This window comes from Rutidosis leptorrhynchoides, chromosome 6 (genome assembly GCF_046630445.1).
Source record: "Rutidosis leptorrhynchoides isolate AG116_Rl617_1_P2 chromosome 6, CSIRO_AGI_Rlap_v1, whole genome shotgun sequence".
Classification (NCBI taxonomy): Eukaryota; Viridiplantae; Streptophyta; class Magnoliopsida; order Asterales; family Asteraceae; genus Rutidosis; species Rutidosis leptorrhynchoides.
In genome coordinates, this window is record NC_092338.1 from 112948655 (window position 1) to 112966168 (window position 17514).

At 35.8% G+C, this 17514-nt stretch overlaps 2 protein-coding genes across 2 annotated transcripts; both read right to left on the reverse strand.

Moving 5' to 3' along the window:
- Positions 1-599: 599 nt before the first annotated feature.
- Positions 600-6067, reverse strand: LOC139853983 (kinesin-like protein KIN-14L). Its single transcript, XM_071843319.1, has 17 exons — positions 5995-6067; positions 5733-5890; positions 5471-5620; positions 5139-5373; positions 4938-5029; positions 4778-4849; positions 4586-4687; positions 4426-4488; positions 4268-4349; positions 4084-4179; positions 3847-4020; positions 3659-3765; positions 3223-3569; positions 1700-1950; positions 1040-1610; positions 846-949; positions 600-733 (listed from the first exon to the last, which is right to left on the reverse strand). The coding sequence occupies exons 1-17, from the start codon at positions 6065-6067 to the stop codon at positions 663-665; spliced, it is 2748 nt and encodes a 915-aa protein (XP_071699420.1). The 3' UTR covers positions 600-662.
- Positions 6068-8952: 2885 nt separating this feature from the next.
- On the reverse strand, positions 8953-17182 carry LOC139855805 (villin-2-like). Its single transcript, XM_071845048.1, has 23 exons — positions 17097-17182; positions 15767-15902; positions 15563-15662; positions 15402-15470; positions 14767-15003; positions 14489-14666; positions 14273-14405; positions 13990-14149; positions 13457-13607; positions 13248-13351; positions 13001-13159; positions 12804-12872; positions 12619-12687; positions 12369-12506; positions 12096-12224; positions 11776-11923; positions 11661-11671; positions 11262-11402; positions 11049-11174; positions 10890-10958; positions 10166-10412; positions 9486-9721; positions 8953-9397 (listed from the first exon to the last, which is right to left on the reverse strand). Exons 2-23 carry the CDS (start codon positions 15820-15822, stop codon positions 9284-9286), a joined length of 2844 nt encoding a protein of 947 aa, XP_071701149.1. The 5' UTR covers positions 15823-15902; positions 17097-17182; the 3' UTR covers positions 8953-9283.
- Between the last annotated feature and the right edge of the window lie 332 nt (positions 17183-17514).

The window sequence follows — 17514 nt, forward strand, 5'->3', positions numbered from 1 at the left end:
TTACACCCTTGCATATTCTCGTATTTCGACCGGGTTTGCATGAGGAGATAAAAAGAAAAAAAATCAATCAATCATCTTCTTCTCAAATTAAGCACTCAAACTTACTTACTATCCCTGATTTTAGGTTTGGTCAGTATTTGAGCTAGTATCAGAAAAAAAATAACTTGTGATTTTAGGTTTGATCAGTAAGTATTTGATCTGGTATCAAATAAACTTGGCCATTGATATCGAACTCTTTACAAAGGAAGTACACCACAAATATCAATTAACTTTGACCAAGTTTAGTGATTTCTGATTCGGTTCAGGGTCCCGAACATAATCACCAGCCGGCTGGGTTCATATTCGAACCGATGCTCAGCCCCATTAGTACATACCACACACACACCACACACATAGTACATAACTGAAGAAGTGATGAAGTTTTGAGGCAGAATATCAGTCAATGAAATATCAATATTTCAATATTATTAATCATGTTAAAACCAAAATAAATTCTGCTCTACTCTTTTTTGTACACTAGTAAATTTCACCTAAATGCCAAACTAATAAAGGTCCTTCTGTATTCTAACCGAAAGTAACCGCAATAACTGTCAATAGTATGCTGCTTCGAGTCAAAGCCATCAAAAACCTTTCAAGTCACAGCCAAAGTTAAGGCGCTTTTACTACATCCACTTGCCATTGCTTGCACGATTGGCTGGTGGTGGCGTTTTCGCATTCCTATTTCCATCAACACCTAACCAAAACCAAAAAATACACTTATACACATGCCTAAAGATTACTACCCAGTACTTTTTTTAACTGATACAAAGTTACCATACACTAAACTTTATACAAATTTGACTTACATGGCTTACTAAGTGGCTGAACTCCTGTTAAAGACTGTCGTCTTGATGGCTTACTAACTGTAAGAGGAGTTAATGATTGCACCTCGTTTGTTTTTTGTTGAATCCTGCACAGAACAAAACGATATGAACCTGTTTTCATGACATTCACTAAAACAAACATTTTTTTTTTTTTTTTTCTTTTTTACTGAACTCACCGTTTTTCAGAGCCGTTAATCAGTTTGCCAATGGTCCTAAGTGATTTCTTAATATGTGACGACGATTTCATTTCAGATTGACGAACATTGCCATTTACAGTACTCGTCCTTATTTCAGAAGAGATTACGATTTCTTTTCTGATGGACACCTGAGGCTCAGGCGTTTTCGGTAGCCTCACATCAGTTTTCATCTGTCTACTTTTTGCAGCTGAATTCAGACCCATTGGGCTCTTTGGAGGTGGCCCACATTTGTTCTCGATGCTCAACCTTCGTGGACGAGGTGGTGTTCTTTCTACAACAGCTGCCGATGTTTTTTGCCGTTGTAATGGTGATTTTGGTTCCAATCTGTTAACTTGTTGTGCACTATTTGGCTCCTTTTCTCCCAGTTGTCTTTTCAAGGTCTCAATCTGTTCTTTAAGATCCATCACCTCCCGACTTTCTTTATTTAAACTGGCTGCACCGAGTTCAACAGTCGAGGCACGTTGCGCAAACTTTAACGTACTAACCGTCTCCCCGAGTGAGTCACTTTCGGGGCTCACATGCGCAAACATCAACGTCTTTGCATTTCCTCCTGCACGGTTAAATAAATATAACCAGTTAACTTAAAAAGTGATTAGTTTATGTTTATTATAGTGTTATAGTGTTATTACTGTTATGTACCTAATGAGTTTTGAAGAAGTAACGTAAGTTTGCTGTTTCGGTACGGTATGTAGGAATTTTTCTGAGATAAAGCTGTAATCACGTCTCCTAAACAAGAAAGCGACTTGTTTATATATTGCGCTTCTTTAAGCCCGTCACCTGTTACTTCTGATTTATCGACTCGTTCGCTTCCTGCTAAATCTACCAAATGAAGGCAGCTACGTATCATGCCCCCGTTTATATCTTTTCCATGAACGTGCACCGTTAATATGCTGAAAAAGTACACAACACATATTTACTGTCAGGATGACAATTTCAGCTCATTTACTTTAACTTACTAATGAAGCGAAAGGATTTTATGTCAACAATAAGACATCAGACAAACAAGAAGCTTTTTTAGCTAAATCGGAAATGAGTCAGATTGGTCAAACCCGACTAGATCCTGGTTCCAACCCGCAAAAATGAACATTCTGACCATCTATAACACATTAAACAGGTAAAAGGTTTTAAATTTAGCTAAAATGGGTAGACTGCAATCTTAAAGTACATCACATCCTAAATTATATTTTAATATTGTAGGTGTGTATGTGTGGCTGGGAGGGTGGGTGTGTATTTTGCTTGTTGGTAGGCCTACTTGAAATTACATGTCTATGCGCACTATATTATCCATGCTATTTGTCCTATTGTTATGCTTTACTTGCTATATGTGTCCTCTCTTTATGGCTACTTTGTATGGTTGCATCTTTCTAGGCGCGCATAACGTTTACAGGTACGTATCATTTGCCCACACTTTTTGTTTTTATGAGCATTTCTGGCCGGAGGTCCTTAGGAAGCAATCTCTTTTGCCTCTAGAGTAGAGGGAGGGAAGACCTGATCTAGTCGCGGGTTCTATACCCAAGGGTGGAGTAGTGATTTCCTTCTAATCTAGGGTACGAGGAATGATTGTCTACACTCTACCTCCCCCATACCCTACGTTTGTGGGATTGGGTATTGTTGTTGTTGTTGTATACAACAACAACAAAACCCAATACCACATGAGTGGTGTATGGGGGAGGTAATATGTAGACAATCTTTCCCCTATCCGAGAATAAAGACAAGTATTTTTCCACCCAGAGTGAAACACTCTCAAGAGTAGAGAAAGTCATCCCTCTCTTTATTCGACGGATAAAGAGATTGCTTCCGAGAGGACCTCCGGCCTTTAAGTAGGAAAAAGGTTTTTTTTTATATAAAAAATAATAATAATAGACGCCATGAAAATGGTAGAATCAAATTTCCATGGGTTTTAAATCCTGCCTGGAATTTAATTTAGTAACTAAGAGTCAGTCAAGTCGCCAACAAATCGACGATTGCAGTCGACTCAATAGAGCCGTATGACACTTTCACCTCTTCTACTGTTAGGTAGACTGCATACATCATTAACAAGCAGTGTTTGGGCAGACCCATGCTAACACTTGTTTTAACCCATTTTGACACTTGGTTTAACCCATTTCACCTTTATTTAATATAGAAGAATAAAATAATTCAAGGGTTTGTAATTTTCAAACCTGTGGGACCGGCTACTTTGATTGTTGAGTGCCGTAGAACTAACAGCACGATTCACTTGACCGCTTTTCATTAAATTGAGAACATCTGTTATCGACATCACGGGTACAATCGTTGCATCCGGAAGACTCAACCCATTTTCAGCTGCGCAACTACGAATCTCCAATTTGTTATTGGATGCAGAATCATTCGTGAGAAGATCTCTGACTTGTTCATTGTATATTTCCACCATTTGTACATAAAGTTCATAATTTATCACATCTTTTCTTGTATTCGATAGATCAAACAAATCATTAAGTGCCAAATAATTGATTCCCAGATCTTTTTTCGATGCACCAGAAGGCCCGCACTATCAAAACCAACCAAATGATATTAGAATCGGTACAAGTTTACTCAAAAAGTGTAAATAACAGTTTTTAAGGGTTTTATGAAGCTCACCATTGTATGCGTTTTACCGGATCCCGTTTGTCCGTATGCAAAAATGCATACATTGTAACCATCCATAACGGACCTTATAAGCGGCTGCGTATCCTTAAATACCTCCTCTAAAAATTAAAGTGTAAAATGTTAAGAATTTAACGTAATAATCGAAAGTAACACAACAGAAAGTGGTTTTGTTTAGTTACCTTGAGTGGCAGTAGGACCAAAAACATGGTTGAACTGAAACAACTTTTTTCCATCTTTATGTGGTTTTGTAGGATCCATAACCACTAACGAACCATCTTCACCAATATAGTCAATTACATTTTTAGTGTCAGTTTTAAACGCAGGTCTGATCCTGCAGTAAACTCGAATGTTCCCTGAAATATGTCGAATATTAATGTTACATCAATGTCTAAGATTAGATAAAGTATATTATATACCTTTTAAATCCTGCACCATGTTGTATAAGGTTCGATTTTCTCTCAGAACCTTGTGATATCCCTGGGCAGCAGCAGATAACTCCATTATATGACTCTCTGCAATTAGGCAAAATATAAGTATTCTCATGCCATTAGTACAAACGAGAAAACGATTTGCTGAACATTAATAAGCAACTTCATATACCTATCTCTTTAAAATCCTTTTGCAATTGTGACTGCATGTCCCCAAACTCAGCTTGTGTGATCGACAGCAATGCCTTTAAGTTCTGCAAGACACGATTATTAACAACGAGGCTGCAGGTTGTTCGATTTAGTACATAAAGAGGTTTATAGAAAGCATACTTGTAGCTTTTTCTCTTGTGCCACAACTATCTGCTCGTGGTTTGAATCAACGGCTTGATAACGCTGCAACAAAATTCTCGAATAATTATTACAGCTAAAATTCTCTTCAATTAATACTACAAAAAGGATTTAAATTTAAATTTAAATTTAATCCACATACTTTTCCGTTTCCAGTTGTAGAAGAATTTGGTGGTGACAAAATAGCTGAACTGAGAATCGACCCACTACTTTCTTTTGATAGATGTTTGACAACCGGGTTCGACTGATATACAAAAAGAAAATTATTTAAGTTGATGTTGTGACTTTAAATTGTGACTTTAAATGAACCAAAGTTTCTAATGGAAGATGGTACCTTAGGGAACTTGTATCCAGACTGTTCTTCTAAAGTAGTTAAAAGCATCTTACTAAACAACTTTAAGGAATCCTACAAAACATTAATTAAATTACAAACTAAGTTTCTAATGAAGTAAATAGTTCACAAGACGTTATACTAAAAGGAAGGCGATAGTTACCGTATTTCCATTACGAAGAGAAGACAGCATGTCACTATTGAAATTTTCTTTAGCATCAATCATACAGTCAGCTAAGGCATTAACTATTGAATCTACACAGTACCAAAAAAATTCACTTTACGATAACAATCAACCAAATCATTCTTTGGATCCAAGATTCATATTTATACATGAATAGAATAATGTGAGAATATGTAGAACCTTCAAGTTTTTGTGCATCGTTTTGAGAAGGTGACTGTTTTTCAGTATTGGCAGACATACCCAACTGCCTATTCGGGTCTAACCACATAGGGGTTCGACCGTTTGAACGTAAAGGCGATATCAAACTATGCTTACAAGATCCATTCCCATCTTTTCTCAATTTCCTCTCATTATATTCTTTAAGTCCCAAAATGCAATCAACGATCTTTGTAGACGAACCCTTCTCCAAATTATCCTAAAAATAAAATTAATCATCAAATAAGTAAAGCTATAATGAAGCAGTAAAAAGAAACATAGTAAAATGTATTGATTTCATTGTAACAAATATTTACCCTTCCGAAAACAGAAGCTTCAAATACAGGCAGCTTTAATTCTTCAACTGCTTTCAAAAAGTTTCGAACATTCTCAAAGAATTGATAAGCAGGCAACGGTTGAGAATCCCATGTAAGTTCTTGAGATGGAATCTTACTAATTTTCACAACCTTAATTACAATTAATCAAAGATCACTAATCAAATTAAACAGTCAAAAATACTAAATTCTTGAAAACAAATTCTGCAAGTAATAATTTTTATCATACTAATCAGGTTCATACCTTTGGGACAGACCCTGGTTCAATCTTGTTAATAAGATCACAAAGAATTAATCCATTTCTTAAGCAAGAAATGAATTCTTTTTCGGATGGTTGTTTTGGTATTTGTAATGGGCCCACTATACTTTCAAGCCATTCAGTAGCTTGAAACCTCCTCCAAGCTACAAAATTATCAAAAACCCAAAATCAATCACACGACTGAATTTGAATCCTTTTATAATAAACCAAATTAGATTAGATTAAATACAAAAGATAGAAAATTTACCAGCTTCTTGGGCCTTTCTTGAAGCCAAATTCAAATTCAAATCATTCACTTCTCTTGATGCAATCACCTCCATTAATTCTAAGGATTTGAAATTGATCGATCAAATCAGATCTTGTATGTAAGGAAACTGAATTCAGTGGATTGGATTTGGTGTAATTGATTCTTAGAGAGATAAAGAATAAAAACCCTAAATTATAAGAGACGGTAGTGAATTCAATTAGTGTATCTCGTTGGAATTAAGGAATTTTTTTTACAATTAAGTTTGCAGAGAAGACCGTTAGTTGTATTTGAATTCAAATGTGTAGGGTCCGTCGTTGGTAATGGATTCAGCGGTGGACGTTGATTTTGGTATATGATCGGACGGTTGTGATTACAATGTACTAATATGGGCATTTTTTTTCTTTTTTTGGCAAAAAAAAATAAAAAAATAAAAATAAAAAAAAATCGTTATATTTGGCAAGGTTTAATTTGGCGGTGAAACCCTGACACCGTGTGCCGTAGCACCTATACCACCCACCCCGTAAGGGCTAAGTATACCGTGTAAAACTCCTCCCCCCAATACCCAACAGTTGGCGCAGGCCAGATTCGAACCTGCACCCCATATTTGGCAAGGGGTATACAACTGCGGGCCCGGGGTTCATGGGAGCCGGGTTTTCATCAAATTGGGGTATGCATTGACCACGAAAAACCGTAAAAATCAAAAAATAAGAACGGAACCGAATGGACCGAAGATGTTCAATACGGTCCACAGTCTTTTCTTTTTTTCTTTTCTTTCTATTTTAGAGATTTGGTTCAGATCGGTACCAAACCCCGAATTCCGGGTAAAGTATCGGACTGAATTAAATGAAATTATTTAAAAAAGTGAGAGTTGTAAAAGAAATATAATCATATTACAAGTCTTACTTACTCTAGTCGTAACATTAGTTAAGATATTGGTTTTCTTTATATAATAGTAATAGTTGTACTTTCTTCCTTAACTGTTTACTAATTTATCAAACAGTTCTCCACATACAACTTCGAGTTCAATCTTTTCATCATTTTTACAAACCTGAAATCGAGCCTATATAATCCTTAGGATTCTATAGAAATATCATCTAACGTTTCAAAGGAAAAAAACTTATTATTACAAAAGGGTTCAAGTGGGTAAAACACTTAAGGGACGGTTCTTTCAAAGATCCCGAACTGGAACTTATGGAACCGAACCGATTTGAAACTTATGGAATCGAACCGAACTGAAATTATATGGTATGGTCCTTGTATGACTTTCTTCAATAATTTGAAACTCAGGACGGAACCGAACCGAATTACTTTGGCTCGGTCCCGTACCATGCACAGACCTGAGCACATCGAGGAAATCCAAACCGTACAAGTCGGGTCGGGCCAAAATAAAAGAATTACAACAAGACTTAAAACATCAACACGAACTAGGCCCAAACTAGACTAACCACATAACAAACACAACTTACAAAACGAACACCAACCGGAAAAGAAAAAAAAAAAACAAGAACAAATCGCCTTCTACCAACCAAACTGACGACGGAATACCCAAAACGTCGAAGCACAACTACATCCCCTCCGTGTAAAAAATTCTCCTCTCAGCAATGTGTACTAATATGGGCATTTTGACCCGGACATTATAGTCCATCAATCTCATTACGATGAGTGTCTGATATATAAATGAACAAAATTTTAAGAAATTTTATTACTATCAGTAGCTTCCCATCTTTTATTCGATGCCCAAGAAATTCCACCTCTTCTAATCCAAATGAGCATTTCTCTAGTTTCACATACAACTCATTGTCCCTTAGTACTTGGAATACTTGCTTCAAGTGCCTCACATGATCTTCCATGGTGTCGCTATACTAGGAATTCATGAGCGTCATACCTTGTCATGCATGTAGTCTTAGTCTCATCTCCTTCAGTGATTCGGGCTTGATAGTATCCCGACCTCAAATCTAACTTGGTGAAGTATCTCGCTTTCCCAAGTTGATCGAACAAATCAACAATAAGCGGGTTTGGGTATTTTTTTTCTTGATAGTTACCTTGTTGAGTGCTCAGTAGTCTATACACATCAGCAGGGACCCGTCATATCTTTGAAATAGCATCGGGGCACCATACGGGGATTTTGAGAGTCAGATGTATCCCGCATCCATCAACTCCTTGAGTTGTCTCCGCAACTCCTCCAACTCGGGTGGGGACATTCCGTACGGGGCTTTGGAAGGTGGTTTTGATCCCGGCTCCAACTCGATCGCATGGTCTACCTCCCTCCTAAGTGGTAATTTCTTTGATATCTCCTTAGGCATGACATCCTTGAACTCATCAAGGACCTTCTCAATCTCCTTGGGTACCTATAGTTTTCCCTTATCTTCGGTCGTCTCTTGCCTTGCTACCGCTAAATAGCAAGTCTCATTCTTGTTGTATCCCTTCTTGAATTGCATGGCCGAAAGTGACTTGGATGCATTCTTGCTTCCACGTTTGGTTGACACCATACAAGCTTTCCCACCATCCAAGATACACAATTAGTTAGCAAACGACATAGGCAAACCGCGTACCTTATCTGAAAACATTATCTCAAGTACTAACTTGAAGTCGTCTATAAGCACGACTAAGAGATCAATCGCTCCTTCCCATTCTCCGATCTTCACATGCACCTCTTTAGCCACCCCACTAATCACTAATCAGTTTGGCACTCGTGTTCACTGTCTTCATCATGCCACTCTCTTTTGTCTCCTTGATTCCTAGCCTTTTAGACTATATTTACAGGTTATGTTAAAAATTAAAAACTCGTGAACTCAGATCAAATACGCTTATATCACTTTTTCTACATGCAATTATATCCAAGACGATTTCAGCAATTTCAAGCATTTTTTCCTCCATTAAAATCCAAAACTCGTCAACTCAAATCAAAAACCAAAAGTTACTCGACACAAAATGAAACGAGACATGAAAATACCAAAACAAACTCTTAACCATTAATACCCGAGTTCTCAAATACAAAGGCATCAGCATCAACATCAACATTTACAGTCGTTTGAATAAAAAAAAATCACAAACTCACTCAAATCCACATACATACCTTCGACTCGATACCAAATCAACGAGGCATAACTTCAACATAAACAGATGCAGCGTCAGCGGTAACAAAAGAGAGGCAACAGAAAAAATCACTCTTTACTCGGGGCATTAAATAACTCACACTAACTCCTCCTATAATTAATCATGACACCAACACAATTAAAAACTAAAAATTGAAAGAATAAATCTTATGTTGCCAGCAAAATATCAATTCCTAGAACAAATCAACTTTCTTCTTCATCATATCTTGCTTCCATTTCGGTATTTTGTAGAATGCTTCTTTTGTCATCCCAAGTACGGCCTCGAATTCTTCGGCGGAGAGATAAGCCTAAGAACCAATTATTACGATTTTAAATTTATAATCTAGAATCGAAGCAACAAATGGATAATACTAGTTAAATAAATAAAAGACGAACCTCTCTTCTCTTGAAATCGATTCCCGTAACTGGGTTCTCGGATTTAGCCCTAAGTTGTTCGTAACTGAAAGTGCTTTGACTGTCTACAGTACTATCACATTCGTTTTCATCTGCTGCTGACTTTGGTGGTGAAACTTCACCGTTTGTCACTGGAATAGGCTCGGACGTCTCGGTAGTGACTTCTGAACTTCCGTTAGTTGCCACAACATCAGAACGTTCTTCACTCTTTGCAATGGCTGCAAAGACCATGCACTATGAGTAGATGTGGCAAATTTGGCCCATTTACTTGTGATGGGTTAGATCCAGTGTAAGACTCGGGATTACCCGGCTCAACATATGGTCCGATTCGGAAATTACTCGGAATTAATCATGAAAAATTACTCGGAAATTACTCCCCCGTGGATAGATCAGGTTAGGTTTTATTCAAGGTTGCAAAACTCGCTATTCGGGGAGTACACGGTCGGGACTTTGAAAGGAGTAATCGGCAATTCGGGGATTTATCGAATCAGAATTTTTATACATTAAAATAATACATTTCAAAATTATATGCGTAGATATAGAAGAAAACCAAAATAGAAACATTTATATTTGCATAAGTCAGACACCGCAGTTAACCAAATGATAACTTAATTAATATTTATCATGATTAATTAATAAAAAAATAAGTGTAGGATGAGTACCAGGTGAGCCACGTTCAGATGGCGGGCTTCTAACAGGTTGAACAGGAGAAGCATCCTTTTTTTCAGCAGTGAGAACCGAAGATAAAGCAGCAACTGCAGCTGCTCTTTGTGATCCTCGGCTTGGTACCTTTAGAGAAGCTGAAGATTTAGTAGAACTTGGAGATGATTGGAAAGCAGAGTTTAAGGCCGCCAAGGCTGAAGCTCTTTGCGTGGGCCCACCCTGGTTTCCATTTGACCTTTCTTGACTCTGCAATAACACCAAATCAAAGATCCTTGAACACCTGACAACTAATAATGTCCGTGACGGGAATATACGTTGAAACGTGGTAGTTTCAAACCATTTCATATGAGAACGTGTCAGGTCCGGTTGTATTTGATTGATGACAAGTCGAATATCAAAAATTCACTTAATAGAACAGGTCAAATGTTAGAATGTGTATTCAGATGTTTACAACTTCCCAACTTGTTTTAGTTTTTGAAAAGGAAAAAAAAAAACAGATTTCTACGGAGTAATATAGTTGTATTAACATATTTGATATTGATATTGATATATTCATTATCTAACAAGAAATAAAGGAACAAAAAGTAGTGGTGCCCAACCCAACTACAATCTTTACGACCCACGAAGTAAAAGTGACTCATTCTAACCTGCACACGTTTTGGCCCGTTTCCCAACAGCCCTTAGTCCATATTGGTTAAAACATCAATTATACAACTCGCTTACCTCAGCAGCATGGCCTCCCCCTAATCCAAACATAAGTAAAATCTTCTTTTGGAATGAGTTCCCGTGCGCCTACATGGCGAAATCCAAATCAGTATATACATATAAATTTGATTTAAAAAAGATATATAGAATTATATAAACAGTACGAACAATACGTACATTAGCTTTTGCAGAATCCCATGAAAAAAACGTTGTGAAGAAAATAGGTTCGTTTCCTTCAGAGATTTTGTATAACGGCACACATGGAGATAATCCGTCTAGAGACGAAGCCAACTCTATGTATTTCTGAAATAAAGTTCATGAAAACGGATTAATTAAAAAACTAATAATAATAATATGGGAATAAAGCGTAAAACTATGCTAAACGAATACCTGGCCAATTTCAAAGGCACTTTGCTTTTCTTTGGGGTCTACTGACTGACCCACCCAAACAAATACTTCAGCATGTGTATCCAAAATTAATATATCCTCCGTCAACAGATCATCTTGTGCAAAATTGTAGATTTCTTCAATCTATCATAACAAGAACAAAAAAAAAAACTAGTCATTTATCGAGTATACTAAGGATGTGTGGCCCCGTGAAAGGCGTACAAGCGAAATTAAGAAGAAAAAATATATTTATTAAAAATGCTAAATTACTAAAATACCCGTGTATACAGCCGTGAAAGTTACTGTTCACAAGGGTAATATAGTAGTTAAACATTCTCCGCAATTAGTATAGTGAGTAATAATAAATAGGTGCAGTGAGCATAAATAACATGAAGAACTCACCTCAAACTTTCCTATGCATCCAGAAAACAGCAACATACAAAACAAAAAATAGATAGTCGTTATAATCAGGAATTTGACATCGTCTATAGTAAACTAAATGATTGTTTTGTGAAACCTTTATTAATTGAGTATCCAAACAAATGAGGGTCTCTGACTGTTTCTTGTGCTACTTTTTTACTGGTGTAACCTTGTTTCTCTCCAAGTGCAAACCAGAAAGTAGAGTTTTCTGTTCCTTCTTTAGCAAACTTCACGTTGGCACCAGGCTGAAAAGTTACATAAATAAATTTATATTATATTAAACACAAAATTGAACCGTATATAACAATTGTTTCAAACCAGAATACCATAGACGTTATCATATCTATAATATAACAACTGTAACATTAACGTTCTATATTAAATATAAGATAAGAAGATTCCTGCTTAACGTTATACCTTCAAAAATTCAGCAATTTTGGCAGCTAGATTCTGCTGCTCAACAATACTCTGGTTCCCATGCCAGGTGAATAACGATGAACCAGATTGAAGAAGAAAGCAATCATAAGAATTTAATGAGGTTGCCACCTGACAGAGAGAGAGATCATACTTTATATACGTAATTAGCGTCAATAAAAAAAGCACCATCCACTACGTAATAAATGAATGTAAAATATATTTATAAAAACAAAGTTATTTATTAAATAATTAAATCACTAAAGGGGAGCATACAGCTTCAACTTGAACGGCTTTATTATTATGCGATGAAGTTCCGGATATTTGAATGAGGGCTACACCGTCTGAACTATAGGTTTCATCGTTCAACCCTTTGTCGGCAATATAGTTTTTGTAACCAGAGCTTAATCCACCCTAATAACAGAATAATTATCAATGTCGCAACATTTGAATTTGAATTTGAATGAATTTAATATCGTAACAAAGTACAGATAAAATTCAAAAACTACAAAAATGAAGCAAGTACCTTCAACACAACCATAGGCTGAAAGATGGCAACAAATTGAGGTGGTTCTTTCCCTTGATATACACGACCCTGCATAAGGTGGTGATTAAAATGCACATTTTAATTCTTTATAATCAGTACAATGATGATTTAACTAAAATTGAACAAAATAATTAAACAAAAGTTTGATAAAATTTATACACTACCTGAACTGGTCTTCCTTTCAGTGAGTTAAACATTGTTGTAGCCAGCCGAGCAGCCGTATTTTGGTCCTCCTGATGTTAAAGGACAGGATCATATTATCTTAAACGTAGACTATAGTATCATAAGCATGGTTTAAAACACACAAACACAAAAAAATTATATTATTTGGTATAAATACAATAATGTTGTTTGAATGTACCTCGATGCTATCTTTGCCGTACCAACAGGACAGGTAGTAATCTTCTTTCTTTTCACTAGAATGATAAGTGTAAAGGACGATGTAGCAATCTCCACTATAAAACTTACCGATATCCTCCTTGGGTATTGGAGTCTTAGCACTGCCGTTAATACGCCACACCTAAACATGTAAATAATAAAAAAAATTCAAACTTGTTTTCCAAAAATAGAAGAAAAACACACCGTCATATAAAATGTTTGTGCTCAACCTCGATTTTTCCATTTTCTTCAAGCAAAGGTGGGACTTCTTCAGTTGCAGCAGTAGTACTTTTTACCAGCCCTTTGAGGCCAACCCCTTGTTGCTTCAACAGGGCTTATAATATAGAAAACAGCATCACAATTAGTACCATGATATTAAAAAAATGATAATAATTAAAAAAATAAAAATAAAAAAACGGCAGCAAGAATATATATTTACCTGCTACTTTTCCTCTACCCTCCTCCGGAGCAGAAGGTGCTGAACCTGATGGCCATGACTCAAAGTTGGACTTAAATGAATGTGTCTCGTAACCTTGGATTAGTCGAGTTACACGAGTTGATTTGGGCCGATTTTGGCTGACAATAAACTCCTACAGAATTTTAGAGGTTAGAACATATATTTCATACTAGAAGTGGCAACTTCGACCATTTAGTCTTCCCTTTTTAACTATGTATAGGTTAATTTGGTTTTCGTTTCATCTCGAATAAGAAAAAGAAAGGCTTAACGGGGAACTCAAAGGAGTCAATCATATTCAGTCGCCCAAAGTCTAAAGCATACTATATTATCTACTGACTACAGATAATTGTTTCATTCAAGTATTATAAGTAAAATTGTGATCATATCGACTTTCCGGTCATATTGACCCATTAATAAAAAGTGAAGAAGTGTTTGCAGGCCAACTCGACCCACCCAATTTGGCCCACAATAATATGTACCCGAACAAGAAAATGTTAATTACGTCTGTGGCTTACCTCAGCAGCTTGCATCGCAGCTTTTCTTTCATCCACTTGTGTTACTCGACCAACCCAAACAAACACCTCTGACCCACAGTCCAAAAGATAGCATTTGCTGTTTTCCAGTAATGATTTCGAAAGTTCGCCATCTACGTCCTTAACCTGACCTTCAGCTATGCTGCAAAAAAGGCAATCAAATGTAAGCATAGGTAATGCATGGGAATTTCATTATGTGATTTTATTTGGTCGATCCATACACGTAAACAAAAAGAGGAAAATTACAACGATTGTAGAATTATACCAATAGAGTCTCGGAGGAGTCTTTTCTACGACTACATCATCATCACTTGCGACCTTTTTGCCAATAGGTGCAAACCCACCAAATATGACCCAAAATTCACCCGAGTCACCCTCCGCTTGTAGCTTTCCGTCATCTGAATATGTCATTAAAAAGTTATGAAACCAATTATCTTTTTAAATATTAAATAACTTTAAACAATATAGCATATGCCCTTACCAACAATTGCAACATCGCACATCCCATCATGATATTTTTCCTTCAAAAATTGAATAACTTCTAGTGCTTTAGCCCGTTCTTGTATATTCGAATTTGCCCCATTAAACTGGAAAATCTTGTCCTTTGTATCCAAAATAAACACATCATCATGATTCAATGTAGATCGAGAGAACGGGACCTGAATGAAAAACACTGCTCAATTTTCCCTTAAACATAGAGTAGACATACACCATAACAATCAAAATTCACAATATTCAAAATATCGTGATATTATGAACCCGCTTCAATCTGACAGCTCGTTTTCCTTTGCATGTGTACAATCGTATTTGAAATTCTTCTTCTTTGGTTTCCTTAAATCCTGTTGCAACACCACCCTCGAGTGGAATAATACATGGTTTAAAATACGACAAAAATTTATCGGATTCATGACCCTGCGGTTCACGATACTGCACCGCACGACCACCAAGTATCGCATCAAGTTCGACCGTCTTTATTGCTGCTGTTCCAGCTTCATCCTGTATTATGTAAACGAATTAAGATACTATACAGTTGACCTTCACAAAACGGAAAAAAAAAAAAAAAAGATAAACATTGTACACAAGTACTCTGTTTTTTGCAAGTCGTGGAGTACTCGGCAAGTACTCGGTCAAACATGGTCAAACACGGTCAAACTTGGTCAAACTGGGCCAAAACTCGGGATTACTCAGATATAGGTCAAAAACTCAACCAAAACTCGGGATTGCTCGGAAAATCAGTGAAAATTGGTCAAAATCAGGTCAACATAGGTCAAAGTCAAACTTGGTCAACATCCGAGTGCTCCCTGAATTGCCGAGTGCTCTCTAAAAAGTACGACCGAGTACTACCCGAGTAGCGATTTTTGAAACCCTGTATACACTTGAAAATAATATTTTACCTGGCTAGTATCTTTTCCCAACCAAAAATGTATGTCGTAGAAATATGCACCTCCCTTACCAGAAGTAGTCTGAAAAAATACAAACATGTTACAAAATATAAAGTATTATATTAGGATGTACATACGGGGTGATGAATAGCAGTGTTGAATATCATTAGTACCTGCAATACAATGTACGAATCACCACAGTAGAATTTACCATAATCAGACTTGGGTAAAGGTACAGGCTGAAAGTTTTCGATTCTCCATATCTCGGTCCCTCTAAAATTTGTTAAAGGAAACTCCAATACAATCGAACATAATTAAACTGTTCAAGAAATATCAAAGTATAAACAGTTCTTAAGTAAAAACGACAACAAGGATACACTCTTTGACCGACTCCTTGAAACGCTGGTTCCAGAGCTTTTGCAGAGCCAGACATGGCGTAAAGTATCAAGCTTGTATCTTCTTTAAATAAGAATAGCGTTCGTATAGTAGTCTTTAATAAAAATTACTGCAAAGCTGAAAATAGTATACAAGATCCTGTATTAAATTTGAAAAAAGATGGCCAGACAACTCATAGTTTCGAATATAAGAATTAGCATAAAGTAACTCGAAAGTGATTTCCTTAATTCTTATTAGGTGATGTGAGGCGTAGATTTATATGTCAAGCCAGTTATAAACAACAACAACAAATACATTAAAACCACCTTTACTAGCCATACGTAGCGAAACAAACTTCATAAACTCGTACCTCGCTTATGGGATAGGATGTCAAAATCAGTACTCCGTTTTATTTATGTGACATAATGATTCACATGAATTGCATCCACATAAAATGTGAGGATTATCATTATTTACAGATTATATAAACATATGACGAAAATTCTAGCTACTTTGGAGAAGAAAACGATGCTTAGGCGATTCATTTGAATGAGCATTCTTATTTATTTATCATTATTAAATGTAAACACAAGAGAGGTAAAGTTTTGAGCTTTCCTATTCTATGTTATCTTAGACTCATCGTTTTCAAAGTAAATTGTTCATGTGACACAATTACTTAGATAGGGACTAAACATATTTGTCCATGTTTACATTACTTCATTGCTAATTGCTTCAATAAAAATTATACCTCTATGAAAAAAAATGTCCTTTTACATTAAACATCCATAATCATCTTAATCAGTCTAAACATTTTCTGAATTTATCGAACCCTTGATACATTTATGTTAAATGATATCGGGACACGTTTAATAGTCTACTCTGGTAAAGAAAAATCGGCTAACTATCTCTAAGGCGAAAAGTGACCAATCACCCTCATCATAACAACCTTAATGACTTCCTGCCCCATTAAACTTTCTATTCGAAAATCTAAACTCCAAACATAAATGAGTCAACCAACATAGTCAAACATCTTAGACCACCAACTTGAAGCAGATAACTTAGCTCTTATAATAAATCCAACCAAGTGTTATTATATCATACTGTACTACATTAATCAGAATCAGAAATCTTGATCAAAAAAGATCAAAAATAAAATAGTTCACTAGATCAAAACACAATTTAAGTTACATATTATCAAATTAAGATCCAAATTACGATAAAAATTATTTAACAGCAGCAATTTAGTTGATACAATATATATCAAGAAATATCTACACAATTGAAGTAAAAACTAGATGCAAAATCAGGTGATTAAGTAACTGAAAAATATACCTGAATTCAGATCTCGATGGTTTCGGGTGAAAATATAAAAGTACTATGAAACTGGGGCTTATGTTTTTAGAGAGAAGAAACGGAGCTGGCAAAAGCAAAGATATAATTATAATTATAGAGGCTAAAAAGATGATATACTACTGCTCAAAAGAAACTTGATTATTGCTTTTTTATTTTATTTTATTTATTTATTAATTATATTTATTTATTTATTTAAAAAGAAACTTGATGATTCTGACACACCCTTTTTTCATCCTCACACACCTATTTTAACCTTTTACTCTTATCAAAAAAGTGTGTGTGAGAATCATCCCCTTAATTATAATTATTGTATTTTATTATTTAAAATTAAATAAATTTTAAATTCACTAAACCACATCAAACGATATGGGAAGGGTGTCATGGATGGATACGTCAT

What these genes read in the sequence shown, in the direction of transcription:
- LOC139853983 (XM_071843319.1), bottom strand. Translation starts at nt 6,067, where the DNA reads ATGGAGGTGATTGCATCAAGAGAAGTGAATGATTTGAATTTGAATTTG. An exon ending in CTCTTCGTAATGGAAATACG is followed by an intron (nt 4,850 to 4,937) that starts GTAACTATCGCC and finishes AATGTTTTGTAG; the next exon opens with GATTCCTTAAAGTTGTTTAG. An exon ending in CTACAACTGGAAACGGAAAA is followed by an intron (nt 4,489 to 4,585) that starts GTATGTGGATTA and finishes ATTTTGTTGCAG; the next exon opens with CGTTATCAAGCCGTTGATTC.
- LOC139855805 (XM_071845048.1), bottom strand. Translation starts at nt 15,822, where the DNA reads ATGTCTGGCTCTGCAAAAGCTCTGGAACCAGCGTTTCAAGGAGTCGGT. An exon ending in TGGGAAAAGATACTAGCCAG is followed by an intron (nt 15,004 to 15,401) that starts GTAAAATATTAT and finishes TACATAATACAG; the next exon opens with GATGAAGCTGGAACAGCAGC. An exon ending in TCGATTTCAAGAGAAGAGAG is followed by an intron (nt 9,398 to 9,485) that starts GTTCGTCTTTTA and finishes ATTGGTTCTTAG; the next exon opens with GCTTATCTCTCCGCCGAAGA.